Source organism: Oryctolagus cuniculus, chromosome 1 (genome assembly GCF_051225735.1).
Source record: "Oryctolagus cuniculus isolate XC-2025 breed Fujian yellow rabbit chromosome 1, ASM5122573v1, whole genome shotgun sequence".
In the NCBI taxonomy this organism is placed as follows: domain Eukaryota; kingdom Metazoa; phylum Chordata; class Mammalia; order Lagomorpha; family Leporidae; genus Oryctolagus; species Oryctolagus cuniculus.
Window position 1 is genome coordinate 199,392,495 of NC_142867.1, and position 24,518 is coordinate 199,417,012.

The 24,518-nt window shown below is 43.2% G+C and overlaps 1 protein-coding gene and 1 non-coding gene across 25 annotated transcripts in view; one reads left to right on the top strand and one right to left on the bottom strand.

Annotated features, from left to right (window-relative positions):
• The window catches only part of LOC103348031 (uncharacterized), a 104,896-nt gene that overhangs the window by 64,738 nt on the left and 15,640 nt on the right, over positions 1 to 24,518 (top strand). For 2 of the 4 annotated variants that reach the window (XR_016211103.1, XR_016211104.1), the window contains exon 3: positions 23,081 to 23,175. This is a non-coding gene — a transcript (uncharacterized LOC103348031). Of the gene's footprint in view, positions 1 to 2,517; positions 2,655 to 22,964; positions 23,176 to 24,518 lie in introns of those variants that run through there. The other 2 variants (XR_016211102.1, XR_016211108.1) reach the window with 2 other exon arrangements.
• Positions 6,600 to 24,518, bottom strand: part of RNF38 (ring finger protein 38) — a 139,926-nt gene continuing 122,007 nt past the window's right edge. For all 21 annotated transcript variants that reach the window (XM_070054354.2, XM_051856452.3, XM_089300847.1 and 18 more), the window contains 7 exons: positions 23,888 to 24,058; positions 20,651 to 20,812; positions 20,278 to 20,387; positions 18,206 to 18,290; positions 15,181 to 15,302; positions 10,992 to 11,091; positions 6,600 to 9,839 (listed from right to left, as the gene is read on the bottom strand). In XM_070054354.2, the coding sequence (XP_069910455.1) occupies positions 9,777 to 9,839; positions 10,992 to 11,091; positions 15,181 to 15,302; positions 18,206 to 18,290; positions 20,278 to 20,387; positions 20,651 to 20,812; positions 23,888 to 24,058 (813 nt within the window). In that variant the 3' untranslated portion in view covers positions 6,600 to 9,776. The remainder of the gene's footprint in view (positions 9,840 to 10,991; positions 11,092 to 15,180; positions 15,303 to 18,205; positions 18,291 to 20,277; positions 20,388 to 20,650; positions 20,813 to 23,887; positions 24,059 to 24,518) is intronic.

The following is a 24,518-nucleotide window of genomic DNA, read 5'->3' on the forward strand; positions in this document are numbered from 1 at the left end:
CAATCAGTAGAAGAGGACAGGTACTCCAGAGAGGGTGAGGAAGATGCTGGGGAGCCCTGAACTTGGAGGGGTGGCAGGAGAGAGAGGAAACTCAGAGGTGAGCAGAGGATCATGACAGCCGGAGCACAGAGCTCAAGACCCTGCTTGGGACGCCCACATCCCTCATGGGAGCGCCCGCCTTCCAGGCTCCACTGCTGCTGCTTCCAGTTCCTGCTACGCACACCCCGGGAGGTGGCAGGGATGGCTCAAGGACCTGGGTCCCTGCCAGCCATGTAGGGGAGACCCTGATGGAGTTCCAGGCTCCTGGCTTCATTCTGGCCCAGCCCTGGCTGTCGTGAGGACATCTGGGGAGTGAGCTGGTAGGTGGAAGATCTCTGTCTGTCTCTCTACTTTTCTTTTTTAAAGATTTATTTAGTTATTTGAAAGAGTTACACACAGACAGAAGGAGAGGCAGAGAGAGAGAGAGAGAGAGAGAGAGAGAGGGAGGGAGAGGTCTTCCATCTACTGGTTCACTCCCCAGATGGCTGCAACAGCCGGAGCTGTGCTGATCTGAAGCCAGGAGCTTCTCTGGGTCTCCCACACAGGTGCAGGGGCCCATGGACCTGGATCATCATCTACTGCTTTCCCAGGCCATAGCAGGGAGCTGGATTGGAAGTGGAGCAGCCAGGACTGACTTGAACTGGCGCCCATATGGGATGCCGGTACTGCAGGCTTGAGCTTTACCTGCTATGCCACAGTGCCGGCTCCTCTACTTTTCAAATAAAATGAAAATAATTCTAAAAGCCAAAGGGATACAGCCTTTAAAATGGAGCATTAAGAAAAGATCAGCAGTGCCACATACCACGGAGAAGTCCAACAGGACGAAGACTGAAAAGCACTCAGTGCACCTGACGTTTTGGAAGCTGCGGGTGACCCTCGGCGGGGCAGGTAGTCCCAGTCTCATCACACCTGGTGTGTGCCGAAGCTGGGGAGTCCAGGCCACGTGTGGGAATCAGTCCTGTTCAGTATACAGGGAGTCTGATTTTAAAGCTAAATAAAGTTGTATTTTAGAACCCAACGAAAAAGAAAATAGCTTACTCTATTCAAAAATCATTCAAACTCTTAGAAGCCCTAATTCTGTAGAAAATAAACCCAGGTGTTCAGGAAGGAGTGAGTCTCCAAGCTGTGTAGGCCTGTCCTATTCAGGTGGATGGATTTCTAATTATGCTTTCTGTGAATGAAAGCAATGTTAAGGCACATTTTCAGCGTTTGTCGTCACATCAGTCCTGACCTGTGCATTAAAAGGCTGGTATTTGGAACTTAGTTTTGTTCCATGGTGCCCCCTGGTGTAGATGTCATGCATAAACACTTACCTTTTATTGTAGAAATACTGCTTCTTTGATACTTTTAGTTTAATGTAAAAAGCAAGTTCAAAACCTGTTTTGGGATGGGGAAAATGTCTGTCGTGGGGGCTGGTTTAGTTTTTTTTTCTATTTATTTAAAGGCAGTGACAGAAAAGGAGAGACAAGAGCAAGAGTCCATCCGCTGGTTCCCTTCCCAGTAAGCCTCAACAGCCAGAGCTGGGCTGGGAGCCTGAAACTCCATCCAGGTCTCCCACATGGGTGGCAGGGGCACAAGTACTTGGACCATCGTCTGCTGCCTTCCCAGGTGCATTAGCAGGGAGCTGGATCAGAAGTGGAGCAGCAGCAGTGTAGGGACTTGAACAGGTGCTCTGTTATGGGATGCCAGCATCGCAGGCAGAGACTTAAGCCGCTGAGCCACAGCACTGCCCCATGGCTTATGTTTCATGTAATGCAACGCTGAGTGTATTGATGGACCTAGAGTGTCTGCATTTTCCCTGCAGTGGGCGTTTGGCACGGCAGTGGTTAGGATGCCATTTCAGATCCCCTTACCACAGGGTAAGGTGCTTGGGTTCAAGTCCTGGCTCCTGCTGACGTGCACCCTGGGACGCAGCAGGCCGTTACTCTAGGTTTTGGGTTCCTGCCACTCACACATGAGAGACCTGGATTGAGTTCCTGGCTGCAGCTTGGCCCAGCCCCATTGTGGGACTTGGGGAGTGAACCAGCGAAATATAGTTCTGTCTCTCTCCCTCTCAAATAAATAATTAACTTTAAAAATTCATTTGCTTGGGATTGGCATTGTGTTGCATGGGTTAATGCCGCCTGTAATGTCTGTTCCACTTCTGATCCAGCTCCTTGCTAACGTGCCTGGGAAAGTGGAAGAGGAGCCAAGTATGTGGGCTCCTGCCACCCACTTAGGAGACCCAGTTGAAGGTCCTGGCTTCAGCTTGGCCCAGCCCCAGCCATTGTGGCCATTTGGGGAGTTGAACCAGCAGATGGAAGATCGATCTCTCTGTCTCTCCCTCTCTGTAACTTTCAAATAATCATTTTTAAAAATATATTTGTGCTTGTGCACTATATAGCTGTGTTTCTATTAAGTGGGTCATGGGTGGGTGGGGCCTACTGTTTATTTTTAAAGATTTATTTATTTGAAAGTCACGAGGTACTGATCCCTTAGGTGAGGCCCATTTGCCTTGTTGCCAGTTTGGAGCTATTGTGGTTACTGAGAACACTCCCGTGAAGCCCTCGGTGCGTTGTGTGTTCCTGAGGGGTGCCAACCTGGGCCAGAAAGGAGCAGGCACAGGGTGCTCAGCCATAGCAGGTAAGGCGCATGCTCCTAGGCAGGTGGCACCGATTCATATTCCCTCGGCAGCAAAGGAGAGTGTCTTCACCCGGTCTTGTTCATTTTTTACTTCGATATTCTGGTGGGTCCATGCACTGTGCTTTTTGGGCAACATTGTGAAGATACGTTTTACCTGCCGTATAGTTTCCTCTTTGACAGTGCGCAATTCAGAGGCCTTTCTCTGTAGTCAGAGGGTCCGGCATCCATCACAGCTGATTTCAGCAGATTCTCCTGCGCCCCCAGGGGAGCCCCGCATTCCTCAGCCGTCAGCCTTGGCCTTCCTGTACCTGGGACCCTGGGCAACCTCACCCCACTGTCTTTGTGGATTGTCTCATGGGGACATTTCGTGTCAGTGGGGTCACACACGGAGCCTTGGTGTCTGGGTTCCTCACTGACTGGGGTGGTCTTGAGGTTCATGAGCCGCCATTGTCTGCGCAGACACGGCTGCCTTCTTGTTCCTGTGCGGCCGCCCCCTCTAAAGGACACTGCTTGTTTGCGCTCGCATACACACACACACACACACACACACACCCCTGGTGGTGTGTGCCATGCTCAGCTTCATGCACTAAGAGGCTGCGCTGCTCAGAGCCCTGTGAGAACATGACCGAGGTTTCTCTTTGGCTTCAGGAAAAAGGAGTGAGAGAGCCCCTTTAACTTCCAGGTCAAATTGTTAGGCTTTTTTTCCCCCACAAGTTTTACATTTACAAAACAAAATTGTGTGGCCGGTGCCGCGGCTCACTTGGCTAATCCTCCGCCTGCGGTGCTGGCACCCCAGGTTCTAGTCCCATTGCTCCTCTTCCAGTCCAGCTCTCTGCGGTGGCCCGGGAGTGCAGTGGAGGATGGCCCAAGTGCTTGGGCCCTGCACCCCATGGGAGACTGGGAGGAAGCACCTGGCTCCTGGCTTCGGATCGGCACAGCGCCAGCTGTGGTGGCCATTAGGGGAGTGAACCAACAGAAGGAAGACCTTTCTCTCTCTCTCTGTCTATAACTCTGTCTCTCACTGTCTAACTCTGCCTGGCAAAAAATTGTGGAGTTGCACAAAGAGTACAACTTTCCCTACTATGCACGCAGTCCATAAAGAGGTCAAACTGGATTGCAGAAAAGAAGGCCCGCATGGCAGCTTGTCAACATGTTTGGTGCTGGGCACTAGCAGACTGCCAGTGTGCAGTTCTTAACCAGTTACCATTCCTCGTTCCATGTGTAGGCCAAGAACCAAGGTTTGAGGGAGGGGAGAAAGGGGAGAGGTGAGAGGGGAGAGGGGAGAAGTCTCCTATCTGCTGGTTCACTCCCCAGATGACCGCAACAGCCACAGCTGAGCAGATCTAAAGCCAGGAGCTTCTTCCAGTCTCCCACACTGGTGCCAGGTGCCCAAGGATCTAGGTCACCCCCTGCTGCTTTCCCAGGTGCATTAGCAAGGAGCTGAATCAAAGTGGAGCAGCTGGGACTCGAACCAGCGCCCATGTGGAATGCAGGTGTCGCAGGCAGTGGCTTAACCTTCTATGCCACAGATAATGTGCACTCTTAAGCTCTCACTAGGAATCTACTCCATCAAAGGGGTTGAATGCTTCCTACCCTCATTTTCTCAGAATGCCAAATGTTATGACTGCCTAACTACTTCTTAAATAGCTACAAACCCCAAAGGTGTAGACAATGTATAATTTGGGACTTTACTGACAAGGAACTCTGTTCTTGAATACGATCGAGGGCAGCCATACAGATGAAGCCCACAATTATGCCTCCTTTAAAAATATTCGTTGTGTGTCTAACAGTAAAAGTTAACATTCAACTATACACGTTAAAAGGCTTAATACATTGCAGTTTAAGGCATACAAGGAAAAAAATTACATTGTGGCATAGCGAGTAAAGCCATCACCTGCAGTGCTGGCATTCCATGTGGGTGCTGGTTCGAGTCCCGACTGCTCCAGTTCCGATTCAGCTCCCTGCTAATATGCCATTTGCAGCCATTTGGGGAGTGAACCAGCAGATAGAAGACCTCTTTCTTCTCTGCCTCTCTGTAACCTTTTCAAATAAATAAATCTTTAATTAAAAAATAAATAACTGGGCATAATTCTGGTCTGGACCTGTGCCGTCCAGTGTGATGGCTCCCACCCACCTGTGGGTGCTGAGCATTTGTGGTGTGGCTAGTCAACTGAGATGTCCCTGGATTTTGGAGACTTTGTGTGAGAAAATAGAAAATACTGGGGCTGGTGCCGCGGCTCACTTGGCTAATCCTCTGCCTGCGGCGCTGGCACCCCGGGTTCTGTCCCGGTTACTCCTTTTCCAGTCCAGCTCTCTGCTGTGGCCCAGGAGTGCAGTGGAGGATGGCCCAAGTGCTTGGGCCCTGCACCCGCATGGGAGACCAGGGGGAAGCACCTGGCTCCTGGCTTCAGATTGGCACAGCATGCTGGTCGCAGCGGCCACTAGGGGGTGAACCAACGGAATGAAGACCTTTCTCTCTGCCTCTCAAAAAAAAAAAAAATTTATACTCATTATATACTGAAATATTTTGGGTATGTTAAAATACACTAAAAATGGTTTCAGAGTGGGTGTTTGACACAGTGTCTAGGAGACGCCACATGAGGATATCTGCATCCCATACTGGAGTGTCTGGGTTCAATTCCCAGCTCTACTGATTCAGCTGCCTGCTAATGCAGACCCTGGGAGGCAGCAGTGGTGGCTCAAATATTTGGGACCCTGTCACCCACATGGGAGACCTGGATTGAATCCCCAGCTCTTGGCTTTGGCCTGGCCCAGCGTTGGCTGTTGTAGGATTTGGAGAGGAAACCAGCAATAGATTTCTCTCTCCTTGTGCCTAGTAAGAAATACTTACAAAAAAAAATATTTATTTGAGAGTTACAGAGAGAGAGGAGAGGAGAGGGGGAGAGAGGGAGAGAGAAAAAGGTCTTCCATCCACTGGTTCACTCCCCAGTTGGCTGCAATGGCTGGAGCTGCACCGATCTGAAGCCAGGAGCCTCTTCTGGGTCTCCCACGTGGGTGCAGAGGCCCAATGACTTGGGCCAATTCTGCTTTCCCAGGCCACACGAGAGCTGGATCAGAAGTGGAGCAGCCGGGACTCAAACCAGCACTCATAGGATGCCCGCATTGTAAGCTGCGGCCGAACCCGCTATGCCACAGCACTGGCCCCAGAAATGCTTTTTAGAACTTCAGCTGTTTCCTTTGTACTTCTTAACATGACCATCAGAAACTTAAAATTTATGTGGCTAGTTGTTGGATAGCACTATCTAGTTCAGTAGTCTGAAGCACACCAGACTTGTCTATGTTCCGACTGCATTAAGAACTTTATACTGTGGTACAAATAAGGGCTCTGGCTTATTAAGGAATCATGATGGTGTCACAAAAGCCTCCTTAGATGGAGCCCTCTCCCAGGGAGTCTCCCAGGTGTGCTGGGGGAAATGAGGACTTGCTTACTTTTCTGAACACTTCTGTCAGCTGAGTACTGATCAGAACATGTCACCTCGGGAACAGCACATGGAGACTTGTTCAGTGAAAGGAAAGCCACGGTACGGACATCCATGGGTGACGGGCAAGGCTCCCTTCCATCACGTTGCCAATAGGCGGGATGTAAACTGTCGCTCCTGTGAACGAATGTGCTCAATTACAATAACCTTGTTCCTGCACCTTCTGGCTGACGTACATAGAAAACATTTCCTACATGTGTGGCTACACTCTTCCTGCTATGCTGTTCCGTGGCTTTTTAACAAATATGAATATATGCCATGTCATAAATGCTAGTTGCTTTTGTGTTTCTAGGTTTACACAAATGATGAAACAAAACCTGAAATACAACCTAAAAATTAAATCTGGCAGCTGGTAGCTCAACCCAGCTCCATCTTCCTGCTGGAACCCCATCCCACCGCTGCCCACTTAGCACTTCTCTAACAGAGGAAACACAAGTGTTTTAAGTGTACATCATACATTTATTACCAACAACCCTCTCAACTCCAAAATTGGGCACAGGGATTAAAAATAAAAATTCATTGCACTACTTAGTAAAGCATTACTAGTAACTTTCATAAAAAATGTACAAACTTTGTTAAAAATTTATCAAGCCTTCAAATGATTTGGTTACAGATATTTATAATACATACATTTAAAACTATATGTTAACTGATACAGTGGAATATGATTTGAGGAAATGACTCAGCAAATGATTCTAACACACACCCCTGTGAGCTTTCATAATCTGAAACAAACAGCAAATTGAGGTAACCAAATGTACCAGCAGGGGAAAACAGCTTTCTGATGAAGGCCTGAAGACATTTGTGAAAAATACTCTCATGAGTGAGTTGGTAGATCTCATTCAAAATTATGACAAGAGGCCCCAATTTAAGAATCTTAACAAATCACATTTCAGGGTGTATAAAATCTAAAACACGCTTTCACATCTTCCAGATTTGGTTCCCCCACCCTCCCCCAACAATCTGGGCAGAAAATAAAGAGATCTGGATACCTGGAGGTGTGTGCGCGTGTGCGTGTGTGTATTTAAAAAAAAAAAAAAAAGTCATCCCAACCAAAAAAACCCACAGCTGAGTTAAGATGGCGACCTCAGTATTTGTTTTAGGAGGAAAGAGGACCAAGGCAACCCTGTCTGCTATCTGGGGCATCACCCAAGATGGCAACAACTGGGCAACTGTTGTTTCTCTTTTGTTAGCTACAAAGTTGCTCACTGGCTGGTCTGAGCTGGTTCAACAATGCACTAACTGCCTGCCAGAAAAGTCTGCACCCCCAAGAGCCCCATGCAAAGGAAAGACATCCCGAGAGATTCAACTCAGGATTTCTACCAACACAGACCCTGCTGCCTCCTAAACTGCCAACTGCCTCTTGAACATTTACTGCAAAAAGGACGTGACAGGAATCATAGTCCGAGGGGGGGAGGAACAGCTACTTTCCTAGTCATTAGTACAATGTGCCTTGTTAATCAGGTATCTCTATATAAATTAGAAAAAGTGCTTTATTTGCATGCTTCAATAAAATGAATACTGAGTGTAGTAGTGTTATGTTAGATCTGTACAGATATAAATTTTTTGCAACTATATAAAAGTCTACATATAAGTTGGGCTTTTGCCTTTTTAAACATGATTTTTTAATTAAAAAAAATAAAGGTTAAACTATACGTGATTGGTATGTAGTTGATTATTATATCAATAATTTTGGTCTTTACCAGTTTTCTATTCATCAGGAACAGGTGGGAGATTATCCTAATGACTCAAAAGTAACAGGTGTGTATTGCCGCTGTTTAGGTGCCGTGACAAATCTAGGGGCAAACAGCATTAAAAATCCTATTTGTATGACTAGATAGAGGCAACGGTGTCTGGAAAAGGGCGAACTTGTGCTTCTGTGTGAATTGACTCTGCTCAACTCTAGGCTGTGATGAGCTTAAAAAGACTTCAAGGGAGGGGCACGCAGCATGGCAGGACCAAGTAGCTAACACTGTGAGCGGAAGCCCGGCAGTTCCGCTGGAACTGCAGCGTGTGCTCCTGCGACACAGCAATGAGCTCAACTGCGGGAGGGGCAGACAGTGTTGGATGCATTACAGTAAGAAAGGAATTGAAATGTTATTGGAAAAATGACTTAAACAACCTGAATTATGCTCAATGAACCTATTTTAAAAAAAATCCCATACAGCTATGTATTAGTCATACTTCGAATGGCTAAATGAAGGTCAATTCCTGTTTTGACGGCATTATTTTTTAAAACAAAAATCAAATCTTCATTTATACTGCAAGTATTCTGAACACCTGTTGCATTAAACTTTTCTCATTCAAACAAAAAAGGAAAAGAAGTAAAACTTCAAAGCCTCAGGTGCAAGGAACAGGTGCTGTCACAGCGCTTGACCCGCTGTGAAACGAGGTTTTGATGAGAAGAGCAACTGCACGATGCTCAGAACAGCAGCTTGACAGGAGAATGAATACGAAGAGTTAAAACTGGGCTGCCTATGAGTTGAACGCACCAGAAGTCACGCTCAGTAAGACTGTGTTCTGGTGGAAGTCAAGGAGAGACTTCATGAGACCAGTGGGATTCTTAGAAATATATTACTCAAATATCTTCAGAATAGACTACAAATCTAAACATTAAAAAGAAAAAACTGCAGGTACTTTCTGTAAGAAGCTTACTGGAAATGTAAAAGAATAACAAGAAAGCATCAACATTCAAATCACTGATTGAAATGCTAATATTGCTAACTGATGATGTATGATATTGCACCTTCTTTTTGGAAACAGCAAGTTGCAGGCTTAAAAATTTCTTTTTCACAACAGAATGAAAAAATTAGGTTCATGGAGTGAGAATCTGTTACACTTTTTTTTCCTCAAGTGACCCACCTAGGACCACCAAAGAGAAGGTGACAGCTGCCTGAAGCAAAGGAAGAAGGCTTCCCTCATTCCATTCACTGAGAAGGAAGGGAACGGAGGACTCAATGCTTAGAATGGATGCACCCTTAGCAATCAGTGTGCAACAGCAAACACAAGGGAGAAACCAGTGTACAGTACTAGTGCTGTTTAAATAACACACCAGATTATACATTGCAGCATAATTAAAACTACACACACATTCTTGGTACATGCTGGTATATAGGATCTCATACACACGTTAGCTACCATGCCCTCACACAGGTAGTTGCACACACTCTCTCACGCACACAGATACATTTATCACCAGCAGTCATACTGCATTCATTTCCACTCACAGTTTCTGAAGGCTCTATATAAGGTAGATTGCTATATCATCTGGAGCTACCACTTTTTATAAAAGCACATGCTAAAAGATCATGTCCACTGTAATCTTGCAGCAACACTCGAACGATCACACAAAAACCAGGGAATGTTAGTGCACACACAAAATTAAGCTAAAGAAAAAGTCTTTGGAGTTCCAATCACACAGTTAGTATAACAATCCCATAATTGTGAAGACTAATTGTAAGCTTTTATAGTTGATTAAGTCACACAGTGCAAAGAAAGGTCCATTGACCCTTTTGGTAAAGGGAGGGCTGGAAGCCACACAGAGTAAGTTCAATGGATAGTCCGTATATACATGTGATGAGGAACACCCAAACTCAATTTGTGCTCTTAGGTTGGTTATTCTGAATCCCGATGCACTTCTGAAGCATCAGCTCGGCAAATTGGGCAAGTACGGTTTGCCTGGAAAACAAAGAGAAATGCATCTGAACTGTGAGTTCCAGGAAAAATATGTTAAACATAATGGAGTTAACTTTTACTTCCCAGATAGTATCCCTCTGTACTCACCCCTCTGCTGGCTCTGAAACCTACTCTTTCTCCACTTCAGAGGGCATCAGCATTTGCTGAGTCGCTAAAGCCAGAACAAAAGCATCACCTACTCTTGTGCTTCCTACAATCCGTTATTCACCAAATACACTCACTTCTAGATTACAACAGCTCTCAAATCAGCCCTGGTTTCTTCCAGTTGCCACTGCTCATTCTGTTTTACCCTGTCATATTCCATGTGAATTTAGGACGTGATACAATCTCAATTTTGTCCTTCCTTAACTCCCCATACCTTCATACACGCTAGGCCCCATCTCTGAACTTATCTTGCTACTCTCTCTTATGCCAGCTATCGGCTACATGAAACGTTGAATTTTTTTTTTAATTCTCATGTCAGATTTCTACGTATAATGCTTGTTTTTTTCTAAAAAGTTAACATTCTTTGTGATTCAGTAGGTACCCTTGAACTATGCTTACTCAAAGAACTTATTTAACTCATCTATTTTACCAAACTATGAAGTTATATCCAAATCAGACCATCAATTTAGAAAAATAACATGGAATGAATTCTTTCCATATCACATTTTTATAATTTAAGACTATGAAAGTATGAAAAGTAAACTTTTTTTAAAAAAAATCCTGCAGTAATTTCACTCTGTCAATACCAGTGTTAGGAATTTGAGTCCTCTGTACTTTATATATATAAAGGAGAAAATGGTCAGAAGTAAGTGAAAGCACTAGACTGTTTATTCCCTACAGACTTCAAAGGGGTGCTATGAGGTGTCCTACTCGCTGAGGTAATGTGTCCATTACTGTAAGGAGGTCAGGACATACTTTCAAGGACATGGAACCCATTCTCTCTCAAGTATGCATAATCACTCCCATGTTGATCCCAATGGTTCATTTTTACTCGTCTTTTTCATGTGCAGAAGTCATTCTCTTAAAGCTGTGTTTCAATTTTGTCTCTGGTGCCCACACTTCACTAACCCATGGACTTATAATGAACCTGTTGTCACTAAAATAGAAAATTCAATAATGTCCTTTCCTTTGCATATGCTATCACTTTACCTTAAGCCATTTGTCAACACACTTGGCATGGAACTCGTGGTTACAGGGTAAGACTCTAAGTAGCTGCCTTGACTCAAAATCACACATGCACACTACACACCTAGAAAAAAAAAACAAATCATTTAACTTATTATAAATATAAAACTGGGTTGTTTTCTATTTTGACTACCGAAGCCCACAAAACCACTCAGCATTCTCAGTTATCAAAATGTCACATAAATTTTAGATGAAAATCATGATCTTAAGACTTTTGAGTACTTTAATTTATTGACAGATTATGAAGAAATTTCTAATACCAAGCCAGTATTCATAATGAAGATAATATACTACTGCTACTAGCATGAAACCACAGGAGAGTCACAAGTAAAATAATGAAGATGTCACATTATATATATAAAAATTTAAAAAATGGATTAAAAGCCTTTTTTTTTTTGACAGGCAGAGTGGACAGTGAGAGAGACAGAGAGAAAGGTCTTCCTTTTTCTTGCCGTTGGTTCACCCTCCAATGGCCGCCACGGCTGGCGCGCTGCGGCCGGCGCACCTCGCTGATCCAAAGGCAGGAACCAGGTACTTATCCTGGTCTCCCATGGGGTGCAGGGCCCAAGCACTTGGGCCATCCTCCACTGCCTTCCCGGGCCACAGCAGAGAGCTGGCCTGGAAGAGGGGCAACCGGGACAGAATCCGGCGCCCCGACCGGGACTAGAACCCGGTGTGCTGGCACCGCTAGGTGGAGGATTAGCTTATTGAGCCGTGGCGCCGGCCTAAAGCCATTTTTTTAAAAAAAGATTTACTTGAGAGGCAGAGCTACAGTCAGATGAAGTCTTCTATCTGCTAGTTCACTCCCCAAATGGCCAGAGTGGGGCTGATCCAAAGCCAAGAGCCAGGAGCTTCTTCCAGGTCTCCCACGTGGGTGCAGGGGCCCAAGCATTCTGGGCCACATTCCACTGCTTTCCCAGGCTGTTAGCAGGGAATTGGATCCAAGTGGAGCAGCTGGGTTTCTTACAGATGACATCGAAACAACAAAAAGGAGATAAAGTATAATCAAAATTTTTAAAAATTTGTGCTTCAAAGGAAACTAAATGGGAGACACTTCTGAAAATCATTGATCTTAGAAGGGATTTGTATTTGTAAAATATAAAGAACTTCCACAACTCAATGTTAGAAAGACAATCCAATCAAAAATGGTCAAAGGGGCTAGTATTGTGGCATAGTGAGTAAAGCTGTCACCTGCAGTGCGTTTCATATGGGCACCAGTTCGAATTCTGGATTCTGATTCAGCTCCCTGCTAATTTGCCTGGGAAAAGCAGTAGAGGATAGCCCAAGTTCTTGGGCCCCTGCCACCCACGTGGGAGGCCTGGAAGAAGCTCCTAGTTCTTGGCTCCGGCCCAGGCCCAGCCTTGACCATTGCAGCTATCTGGGGAGTGAACCAGTAGCTGAAAGATCTGTCTCCCTCTAACTCTTTCAATTAAATAAACAGTCTTTAAAAAAAAAAAAATGGACAAAGGATCTAAACAGACATTTCTCCAGAGATCTACTGGGGCAGGCAATGTGGCACAGTGGATTAAGCTGCCACTTAGAGGACTCTTGCATCCCATATTAGAGTACCAGGTCAAGTCCCAGCTACTCCGCTTCTGATTCAGCTTCCTGCTAATGCATCCTGGGTGGTAGCAGATGATGGCTCAAGTACATGGATCTCTGCCACCCATGTGGGAAACTAGGATGGAGTTACAGGCTCCTGGCTTTTGCCTGGCCCAGACCTGGCTGTTGTAGGCACTTGGGAGAGTGAATCAGCAGACAGAAATTATCTGTCTTCCCTTTTTGTTGCTCTGCTTTTCAAGTGGATGAAATTAAACATTAAAAAAAAAATATATGTGTAAATACATATGCACACACATACATACCATACATATACACACACAAATGGCCATTAAGCACATGAAATGATGCTCAGCACCATTAGCCTTTGGGAAAATGAAAATCAAATCCTCAATGAGATAGCACTGTACACCCATCAGGATGGGTATAAAAGAGACCATCTAGAGAAATTTAACTTTGTACATTGCTGGTGGGAATATAAGATGGTATACCCACTGTGGAAAAACTGGCAGTTCTCAAAAAGTTAAATGTGTAGTTACCACATGACCTGGCAATTCACTCCTAAGCATACCCTGCCTGCCATATACCAAAAGCAGTGAAACATATCCACAGGAAAACTTGTACACAAGTGTTCAGTCAACATATGCATAGTAATAGCTAAAAAGTAGAAGCAAACCAAATGTCCAGTAGATAAAAGGATAAACAATATGTTGTATCCATACAATGGACTATTTATTATGTAGCCATAAAACAGCTGACTTACTAATACAAGCTACAACACAGACGAAACTTGAAAAAATTAGGCTATGTCAAAGAAGCCAGACAGAAAAACACATATTAAATGATTCTATCTCCATAGCATCCTACAGACACACAAAGTAAATGGGAGGGGGGAATGTTGGGGTAGAGAGGAAAAGATTGGGGAAGATACAGGGAGTGGCTGCTAATGTGTAAAGTGTTTCTTTTGGGGTGATGAAAAGGGTCTAAATTTGATTGTGATGACAGTTACACATCTCCATAAATATACCAAAAGCCATTCAATTATGAACCTAAATATTACTTTCATCTACTTGAAAGGCAGAGTGATGGAAATAGAGAGAGAGAGAGATTTTCCATCCATTGGTTCACACCCTGAATGCCTCCAAAAGCCATGGCTGGGCCAGGCTAACCATCGAGGTCTACACATGGAAGGCAGGGGCCCAGGCACTCCCAGGGTGCATTAGCAGGAAGCTCACCTGGAAGCACAGGACCCATGGTATGTGAGTGTTGCTAGTAGCAGCTTAACCTGCCATACCACAATGCCCAGCCCAAATCTTAAGAGTAAATTTCAGGGTAAGTAATTGTATATTAATAAAAGTTTCTATTAAAAAAGATACTGTGATCAGAATTTTCAGATAAAAATCCTCAAACTGTAAAACCTTTCAATGTTATGAGTCTGAAGCTTGAATTAGAAACAATAATAAAAATGTCAAGAAATCTTGAATTCAAACACTCTGCTTATATACATCTCAAAACAGTAATCCCAAGTTAATGTGACTAAGAAAATTAGATTTGGGGCTGGTGCTGTGGCACAGGTTAATCGTAAGCCTGTGGTGCGTGTGTCCTGTATGGGTGCTGGTTTGAGTCTCAGCTGCTCCTCTTCCAATCCAGCTCCCTGCTAATGACCTGGGAAAGCAGTGGAAGATGGCCCAAGTCCTTGGGTCCCTGCACCCACGTGGGAGACCCAGAAGCAGCTCCTGGCTTAGAAGCTGGAATCCTAGGCTAATTAAAGAACATGGACCTAGGGGCCAGGATGCTTGGGTCTGAATTCCAGCTTCATTGACCACCGGGTGTGTGGAGTCCTTATGACTCACTTTCTTTACCAATAAAGTAGGAATAATATTCTCGCCTCATAGCATTGTTATAATGATGAAGTAGACTGTGAATGCACTCAAAATGGTGTTTGACACATAGTTAATGCCACCATAATTTTTAAAAAGGGTGAATAAAGTGGTGGCAAAAACTTGGTTGCCATCCAGGAGCTAGAAGCTTACCACCTCCCTTTGACTGCTACCTCCACACAGAGATGGGGCCAGATCCTGGCCACACCAGATCACAGGGACTGCTAATCTGAGTAAAGAGTTCTCAGCACCTACTGGAAGGACTATTTGAACAAAGTGCAAATTTTTGCTGTTGCTTTAAACCACCAAATAGCTTCATAACTATGTACATTAGTAAGAGTGGAAGCTATTAATTTACTTGCAAACCATGGCACAATAAATTTGTCATGCTGCGCCAAAAAAAAAAAAGCTCCTCTCTTCAGATCAGCCCAGCTGTGGCCATTGTATTCATTTGGGGAGTGAACCAGCAGATGGAAGACCTCTCTCTCTCTCTACCTGTAACTCTGCCTCTCAAATAAATAAATAAATCTTTAAAAACATTTAAGTTTTAATTTTATTCAAAATTTTTAATGATTCCATGTAGATTAGTTGGACCGCACAAACCTAGAGTATGAGCTAGATAGAACTTATTCAAGTTATCCTGGACTATTCAAGCTCTTGTTCAAAAAGGCAGATCTAGAAATTGAGCAGTGATGTCAGGAAAATATACTTACAAGGTCTGTTCTGACTGGTGGTTGTTAGGATTGAACCTGTAAGAAGGAAGTTGTTCAATGTCAGCTTTTGTCAGTCCTCGAGGCTTTGCCTCTCCCAGACGCTCTGCCAGATTTAACAGGGCCTGCAGAGAAAAAGGGCAGATTTTCATCTCTCCTCGAATGGAAAATTTCAATGCATGTGCAAAAACAGAAAAAGTAACAAACTCACATATGCTTATTGTTATCCTGTCTCCACAATCCATGGCTATTACTTCATTTCACCTAAGTTCCAAGTTATTTTGAAATACCTACTGTTAGGTAAAATAGTTTGTGTGCATCTTTGAAACACAATTTGTATCCATCTCAGCACTTTGGACCTTCTGAGCTGGACAGTTCTGTGCTGTGGGGACTGTCCTGGGCACTGCAGAACAGAGAGCAGAACTTCCGGCCTCCTTCCGGAGAGATGCAACAGCACCCCCATCTTAACAACCAGAAATGTCTCCAGACATTGCCATGTATCTCCTGGGACCAAAACTGACCTTAGGCTGAAAACCACTGCTCTAAAAGACATATTTTGAACATTCCATCATAAATTCATTAAGGATAAAAGTGCTTTCTTTAAAAAAAAAAAAAAAAAGTCTATTTTCAACTACTTGAAAGGCAGAGTAATAGAGAGATCTTCCATCTGCTGGTTTACTTCTCACAGTTCCTCAGTAGCCAGGGTTGGGCCAGGCTGAAATCAAGAGTCTAGAGCACCACCCAGGGTGGTAGGAGCCCAAACCATTGAGTCGTTATTCACTGTCTCCCAGAAGCATTAGCAGGATGCTGGGTCAGAAGCAGAGGCGTCAAGACTTGGACTGGCTCTAATACGGGATTTGTGCATCCCAAGCAGCAGCTTAATCTGCTAGGCCACAATGCCTGCCCCAAAATGATAATATTCTAATTTTATCACTTTCTTCATTTATTAGCTGAAATACTGAGTAATGCTATCCTATGTAATTCATCTAGGAAAGGCAGGACACATGAGATTGATGTGTTTCTTTTTGGAGGCACCCAGAGGCTTTAACGTATTAAAACGTATTGGTGAGTTAACACACTGGTTATTATGCTCACTGCTTTCACACTGGTACCTCCTTTCTCCGTATTTTACTGACTCTGGAGTCTCATTTGCTTTATCCTACAATTAGGCTGTCTTTTATGAACTACTTTTATTCATTTTTCAGGCTGCCATAGGGTTAAGAGAACAAATCACAAAAATAGCAATGGACAATGAAAAGAACAGAAGTAACTTCCCAAATTTCAGTAATTAATACAGTGACAGCAGTGACATGTCTGAGTACTTTTTAATTTGATATCACAACTCTGCCTTGGGGACAGCTCCCCAGCTGAAGTTCCCCAAATTCAGACCCTGCATAGTTTTATAAGTTATTGTCTGACCTATTAAGACATCATTTCAGCTATTCCCATTTATTCCTTTACTAGCAGAGTTTGATTCTCAAAAGTAGAGATCTGTTGCCATTAAGCATTAAACACATTTAGTGGATAGTTCCACCCAGCAATATTCAAGATTATGTCCATTTTCTAGTAAGGCCTGAAAGGATATCCAGTGAGCTTTTCAATCGAATTTCCCATTTTCTCCCTTTGACTTGAACCACAGACTGTATATGCTTTTCTATAAGAATGTCCTGTGCTTCCCTGCCTCAATTTTTTGTCTTCAAAGAAAAAGACAGCGACAGAGCTCCCATCTACTGATTCATTCCCAATATGCCCGGGAGCCGGGAACTCCATCTAGTTGTCTCACATGGAGCTGTAACTGGGGGTGGAGCCAAGACTTAAACCCAGGCACTCTGACATGGGATGCATGCATCCTAACCAGCGTTTTAAATAACCATGCCAAATGCTCATGCCCTTGCCTCAATCTTTTTTTTTTTTTTTCTTTTTTTAAGATTTATTTGAGAGGCAGAGTTACAGAGAAAGGAAGAGACACCTGCTGGTTCACTCCCCAAAATGGCCACAACACCCAGAGCTGGGCCAATCTGAAGCTAGGAGCCAGGAGCTTCTTCCCTGTCTCACCTGGGTGCAGAGGCCCAATCACTTGGGCCATCTTCCACTACTTTCTGAGACTATTAGCAGGGAGCTGTTTATTGGAAGTGGAGCAACTGGGACTAGAACCAGCACCCATATGGGATGCTGGCATTTGCAGGCGGCAACTTAACTTGCTGTGCCACAGAGCTGGCCCCCCATTTAAGAACTTATACGTGAATATTTATAGCAGCGTTATTCCTAATGGGCAAAAGTGGAATCCATCCAAATGTCCACTAGCTGTTGAATGAATTTTAAGAAGTGTGTATCCTTTTACTGAACTATAATTCATCACTGAAAAGGAATGAAGTACTGACATACCGACACATTCCGCAGCGCTGGCACCCCGCCCTGTCTCAATCATGCATGACAAAATTCCCCGTGTTAAGATCCAGCCCAAACATTTCTACTTCCACAAAATTTTCCAGAACAATTTATCAAAAGTCACAATTATCATTTGCATTTCACCAATGGAACTGTATATAATTCTAATGGAGCTGGGGCCAGTGCTGTAGCATAGCAGGTTAAGCTGCCACCTGTGATGCCACATTCATATGGGCACCAGATCAAGTCCCGGCTGCTCCACTTCTCATCCCGCTCCCTGCTAATGTGCCTGGGCCCCTGCACCCATTCTGAAGACCTGGATGAAACTCCTGGTTCCTGGCTTCTGGCCCAGCCCTGGCCATTTGAGGAATGAACCAATAGACAGAAGATCTCTCTGTCTTACCTTCTTTTTCTGTAACTCTTTCAAATAAATTAATTTTAAAAAATTCTAATGGAACATGAAAGTCATAGCTCTGTGGTACCCATTCATACATCCTTAAAGTCGCTGAACAGTTTTGTGACATATTTACACCTCGAAATGAATAATTCACTGAATATTAAATTAGATCAAAGAGTTGAGTAGAACAATACTTCTATGTATGCAATACTCCTCATATTAATGTACAGTTTATTTACTAACCTCGTAATTTTCTACCTCTCCATCTTCCACATCCAATTCAAAGCTGAAAGTTGGACCCACGGCAGGTGGCACTGGAAGCATTGATCTGAAGCCAAAAAAAACAAAACAAAACAAAAACACACACACAAAAAAAGCCACATCAGCATTAATATGCTAGTAAATTAACTCAGTGATTAGAACAAAAGGGACAAAGGCCAGTGCAACAAAGATGTGACACCGGCATCCCATATGAGCACCAATTTTAAATCCAACTCCCTGCCAATGCACCTGATAAAGCAGTACTTGGGCCCCTGCCACCTGCGTGGGAGACCTGGAAGGAGGTCTTAGCTTCAGCCTGGCCCAGCCTTGGCTGTTGTAGCCATCTGGGGAGTGAACCAGTAGATTGAAGATCTCTCTCTCCCCCCATTCCCACCTTTCAAAAAGTAAATTTTTTTATTTTACTTTTTTTAAAGATTTTATTTATTTATTTGACAGGTAGAGTTACAGACAGTGAGAGAGAGAGACAGAGAGAAAGGTCTTCCTTCCATTGGTTCACTCCCCAAATGGCCACAACAGCCAGAGCTGTGCCGATCTGAAACCAGGAGCGAGGTGCTTCTTCCCCGTCTCCCATGTGGGTGCAGGGGTCCAAGCACTTGGGCCATCTTCCACTGCTATCCCAGGCCACAGCAGAGAGCTGGATTGGAAGAGGAACAGCTGGGACTAGAACCTGCGCCTGGCATCGCAGGCGGAGGATTAACCTACTGTGCCACAGCGCTGGCGCCAAAAGTAAATAGATTTTAAAAAAATGAACCAAAAACCCTTGAGATACATTAATATTACATATTAATAAAACATATGTAAGACCTCTAGAGTAAAACTGCAAGAATAGTTAGAAAGAAATTAAGGATGAATAAACCACGTAGACTAGAAGTTTCAGTATTGTTAATAACTCATTTCTGGATTTTATGCACTTCCTACCAAAACCTCAATAATTAAAAACACATACATACAAAGTTTTTTAATTTAAGGGACACAGAGTGAGAGAGAAGAAGAGCTTCTATCCACTGGTTTATTCCCCGAATTTCTGGATTGGAAGTGGAGCAGCTGGTTTCAAACCAGCACCCATATAGGATGTTGGTGTCACAGGTGGAGCCTTAAACTACTCTGCCACAGTGCCAGTCCCTCCCTAATTCCTGCAACAGCCCAGGCAAGGACCAGGCCAGGGCTGAATTTGGGAGCCAGAAACTCAATCCAGATCTCCTATATGAGTGACAGGAGTGAACTAGCAGATGGAAAATTTATTTCAAATGAATAAGTAAATCTTTAAAAAAAAAAAAAAAAAAAGAGGTTGAGAGACTCTAAAATCAGAGACTATTCGATTTTAAAATAATAGAGAAAAGAACACTAAAACTGTCAAAGCAGTGTGATGTTAAGCAGATGGCCTGCTAGTATAAGACCATAATCCCTATGTTTCCTAGAAGGTAATTATAGACACGTGACCAGTTTCCAGACAGTGAGACAAGCAGGCAGGAGTAATACATGCAGCTTCTGGAAATACACTTGAGCAGAGCAGGCAGGCAGTGGGATCCATATCTGTCTTTGACAGCTGGAAATATGGACATGATGGCTAGAGGCTGAGGTCATGTAGAGGAAGCTATAAAATTTTAATAATGATGCTATAGAACCATGCCTCATAGTTGGAAGCTTACAAACCATCCTTGAATCACCTCCTGGACTATGATGTGTGTGTAAGAGAGAAACACTTAATCCTAACAGAGTAGTTCTAAGACAAATAAAGAACTTGTCTTCTCCTTTGTCCCCCACCCCCTCCCAAAAAGCATCAAAAGTGCTGGATAATCAAGTGATGGCAAACGGCAGTAAATGATGTCAGCTATAAAAGGGACAAAATCTTAAACTTTTTCCATCTCTGTTCTTTCTCTTTCACCCTTAACTGGCTCTTCACCCCAACTTCAACCCTTTAACATTAAGTAAAACAAACATCCCAAGTGACAGTCCAAATAGATTTTGTATAACAAAGAGAATCAAGAGTTTCAAAATGCAGATACCATTACAATAACAAAGAAAGGACTTACAATACGTATGGCAGCAAGCTGGGGTGGTAAGGGGGTGGTGGTATTGGCTGCTGGGATCGATGATATCTGCTGCGTCCAGTGAGCCTCCGAGGCATAAATGGAGGGTAAGGCTTCAGGGAGGAAATATTAAAAGAATTTAAAATATTTCTACATTCACTACTAATTGTTCAAGTGCTATTAATTATTTATTACTTATTTCTTAAATTTAATGAGTAGATGCAACAATCAGTTTAAATAATTTTCCAACTGAATGCTCTCAATAATACATTTTAAATTATAAAAATTTAAAATTGTAAAAATGTTTGCTGAAATAACTCAGAATAAGTTATTGTCAGAGCAAGTAATAAATCTATAATGATGTACGGAAACTTACTACTCCAAAGGACACCTCTTGATGCAAAGGGTCATGTGTCAAGAATTGCAAAGGAGCTGATGGAGGTAAGGTTGGGGGATGAGCTGATGCAGGGTATGTAAAACCTCCAACTGGAAGATGTTCTCCTAAGAGTTCCACTTCGTTTTCTATCCTCTGCAGAGGCTGAAGAAGAAAATAAACACTTATTCTCAGTGTTTTTATAGGTTGTGCTTTACAATAATCAAAAGCAGAAAAAAATCTAAAATGTCTTTAAGGCCAAGCAACCCTTGAAGTTCACATTAATCTAAAATTCATGCAGACTACAACAAAATCTTCCTATCTTTAACTTCAATTTAAAAAGTCTCTGCAACCTGTTACTAAACAGTTCCATTATCTATTATCAGATAATTTATTATTTGAAATTTCTCTTAAGAAAGAAAGACTAAAAGTTATCTAGTAAGTTGGTCATAAAGAAGTTAAAACCATTTCTTTTAGTCATGCATCCCGACCCCACAGAAAGAAATGTTGACATTTAACCTTTCATAGATAGACTAGAACATGGGTTACATTTATAAATCTGAAACAGGGCTAAATGAGAAAAGGTGCAGAAGGCATTACGCTGTAGTAGAAAGATTATGGGCTTTGACATCAGACACAATCTTGGCACTGTCACAAAGCAACCAAATGACTGGTGGATAAAGCCCTTAAGTATTGTCACGTGACATGGTTCACAGCCTATTTCAAAAGTAAGAACACTAAAACAATGTTCTTAAAGCACACAGTGCTGAGAAAACCACACAGCATGTGATTTTTGAAAAACAACAGTTTACTGATACATATAATTCACATAGTATAAAAAGAGAACAACTCAAGGGATCCTGTATATATTATAGAGTTCATACAACCATTACCATTGATCCCAAAACATTTTCATCACCTCAACAAAAAAAACCCCATACCAGTTAGGATAAACTATCCAGGGCTGGCACTTAGGTACAGAGGATCAAGCTGCTGCCTAAAAGGCCAGCATCCTGTGAGCACTGAGTGCCAGTTTGAATCCTGGCTGCTCCACTTCTGATCCATCTCCCTGCTAATGCACCTGGGAAAGCAGTGGAAGATGGCTCAAGTGCTTGGGCCCTTGCCACCCACACAGGAGACAGGACAGAGTTCTGGCCTCCTGGCATTGGTCTGGCCCTGCCCCGGCTGTTGTGGCCATTTAGAAAGTGAACCAGCAGATGGAAGATCCCTGACTCTCTTTCTTTATAAATAAATAAACCTTAAAAAAACAAAAACAAAAAACTACCTCCCTGTTTCTCCCCTCAGAGATATTTACTTTCCATTCGTATAGATTTTTGCCTAACTTGCACATTTCTTATCAATGGAGAAATATAATATGTGGCTTTGTGTCATTTCTTTTGCTTGGTATAATGTTTTCAAAGTCCATCCATCATACAGATTTGATTAACTAATATTTAATTGTATGAACAGACCACTCTGTGCTCATCCACTTACCAGCTAATGGACATCTAAACGGTTTCCACTTGGATTATTAGCAATGATGTTGCCATAAACATTTGGGTAATTACTTTTGTGTTGATATGGTGGTTTTGTTTTGTTTTGTTTTGTTTTGTTTTAATTTGAAAGGCAGAGAGGAGAGATCTTCCATCCACTGGTTTACTATCCAAATGACCACAACAGCCATGGGTGGGAGAGGCTGAAGCCAGGAGCCGAGAACTCCATCCAGGTTTTGGCCAAGGCCCAAGTCCATGGGCCATCTTCCGCTGCTTTCCCAGGCTCATTATCAGAGAGCTGGATCAGAAGAGGAGCAGTAGGGATTTGAACCAGCACTCAAATGCCAGCCACCAGATGTCTTCAATTATTTTGAGCACATGCATTTTCAAATGTTGGCCTGACTTCCTCAGTTACAGAATAGCAACACATTATTCTAATACAAATACTAACATTGTAATTTGAAACTTTACTCATGCTTGAAAGAAATCACTACTGCTGACACTGTGACACCATTAAACCTAAGTCCTGACTGACTATGAAACCGAACCTTTTAAATAACTCCAAATTACAGATATGAGAAGCTACGGAGAACAGCTCGACATGAATCTTACTCCCCAACCCTCAAAATAATATGCATCTCAGTTGTATTCCAGCCTCAGAACAGAATTAACTACCTTAACAGCCTACCTCCTCTGCTTTCATCAGAACATAGCAGAAAAATAGGACTTCACAAAGAATAGAGGCTCAGAAGTTAAATTGCTTGCCAAATGCATATAAATAATCTATTGACTACAAGCAACTTTATCATGTTTTCATTTTCCAGGTTAGAACTACATGAAGGGGCTGGCACTGTGGCATAGGGGGTAAAGCCGCCACCCGCAGTGCCGGCATCCAATGTATGTGCTGGTTCAAGTCCCAGGTGTTCCACTTCCAATCCAGGTCTCTGCTACGGCCTGTGAAAGCAGCAGAAGATGGCCCAAGTCCTTGGGCCCCTGTACCCATGTGGGAGATCCGGAGGAGGCTCCTGGCTTCAGGTAAGCGCAGTTCTGGCCAGTTGAGGAGTGAACCAGCAGATGGAAGACCTCTCTCTCTCTGTCTCTCTCCTCTCTCTATGTAACTCTGACTTTCAAATAAATAAATAAAGCTTTAAAAAAGGCGGGGGAGGGGCTGTGGCATAGCAGGTAAGGTCGCCGCCTGTAGTGCCAGCATCTCATATGGGCGCCAGTTCGAGTCCCGGCTGCTCCACTTCCAATCCAGCTCTCTGCTCTGGCCTGGGAAAGCAGTGGAAGATGGCCCATGTCCTGGGGCCCCTGCACCCATGTGGGAGACCAGGAGGAAGCACCTGGCTCCTGGCTTCAGATCAGCACAGCTCCAGCCGTTGTGGCCAATTGGGGAGTGAACCAGAGGATGGAAGACCTCTCTTTCTCTTTCTGCGTAACTCTTTCAAATAAATACATCTTAAAAAAAAAAAAAGTACAGTAAGAATCTTCAAATTTACTGCTTGAAGGACTGCAGATGAAGGTTTTCAATTAGTCAAGTGACTTTACAATAGCTAGAAAAAGTTAAGAAACCAAATTAATCCAAGGTATAGGTATGTACACTAGTTTATATGTCTGTGGATTCCTTTACCTCTTTAAGAACCATAAGAATGCCCACCTTATAGTGTTTAAATGCAATAACTCACAGTTACTAAATATCTGCCTGGTTTAAACATTTTGGGAGTTAGGTAAGAATAGAGATACCTACCGATCGTGACTGCTGTGTCTGGAAGGGGACAAACTGGCCTGGTGGTGGCAAATGAGGAGGATGATGGGGAGAAAGGTGAGGAGGATGTATAAGAAATGGATCACTAGAAATAAGGGGTGGGAACGCAGCATATGGTACTGGTAAGTGCTGAACTGAACATGCCTGAAGCATCTGTAAGAGAAATCATTATTTTTTTGGTTAAAAACATTGGAATATGTAATTTATTTTTTAAAATGATAGTGAGATTGAAGTCACTGCCAAAGCACCCCCAAAATTACACAAAAAAAGTTTTCAGCAGCTTATATAAGCAATGAAATACTAATATATTTTATATCTGCTAGTAAAGTATTGGATGCTACTGTTATTCTAAGAAACTGTCCTTTTCGATCTATAGTACAACTCACAACTGTTTTACAGTTTCCAGCATTTCACTGGGAAATTCAGCACAATGGTTCTATTACTGAGAAACCAAGATTAGGCACATGAATGTGTAAGTTTGCACTGGTTTATGTATGTATGTTTTAACCGCACATTCAGGCCAGGGTATTCTATTTAGACAGATCCTGTCAAGCGCTTTCCACTGATCTTATTTAAGTCCTCTATATTTCCATGCCTTCATTTGTGAGATAAG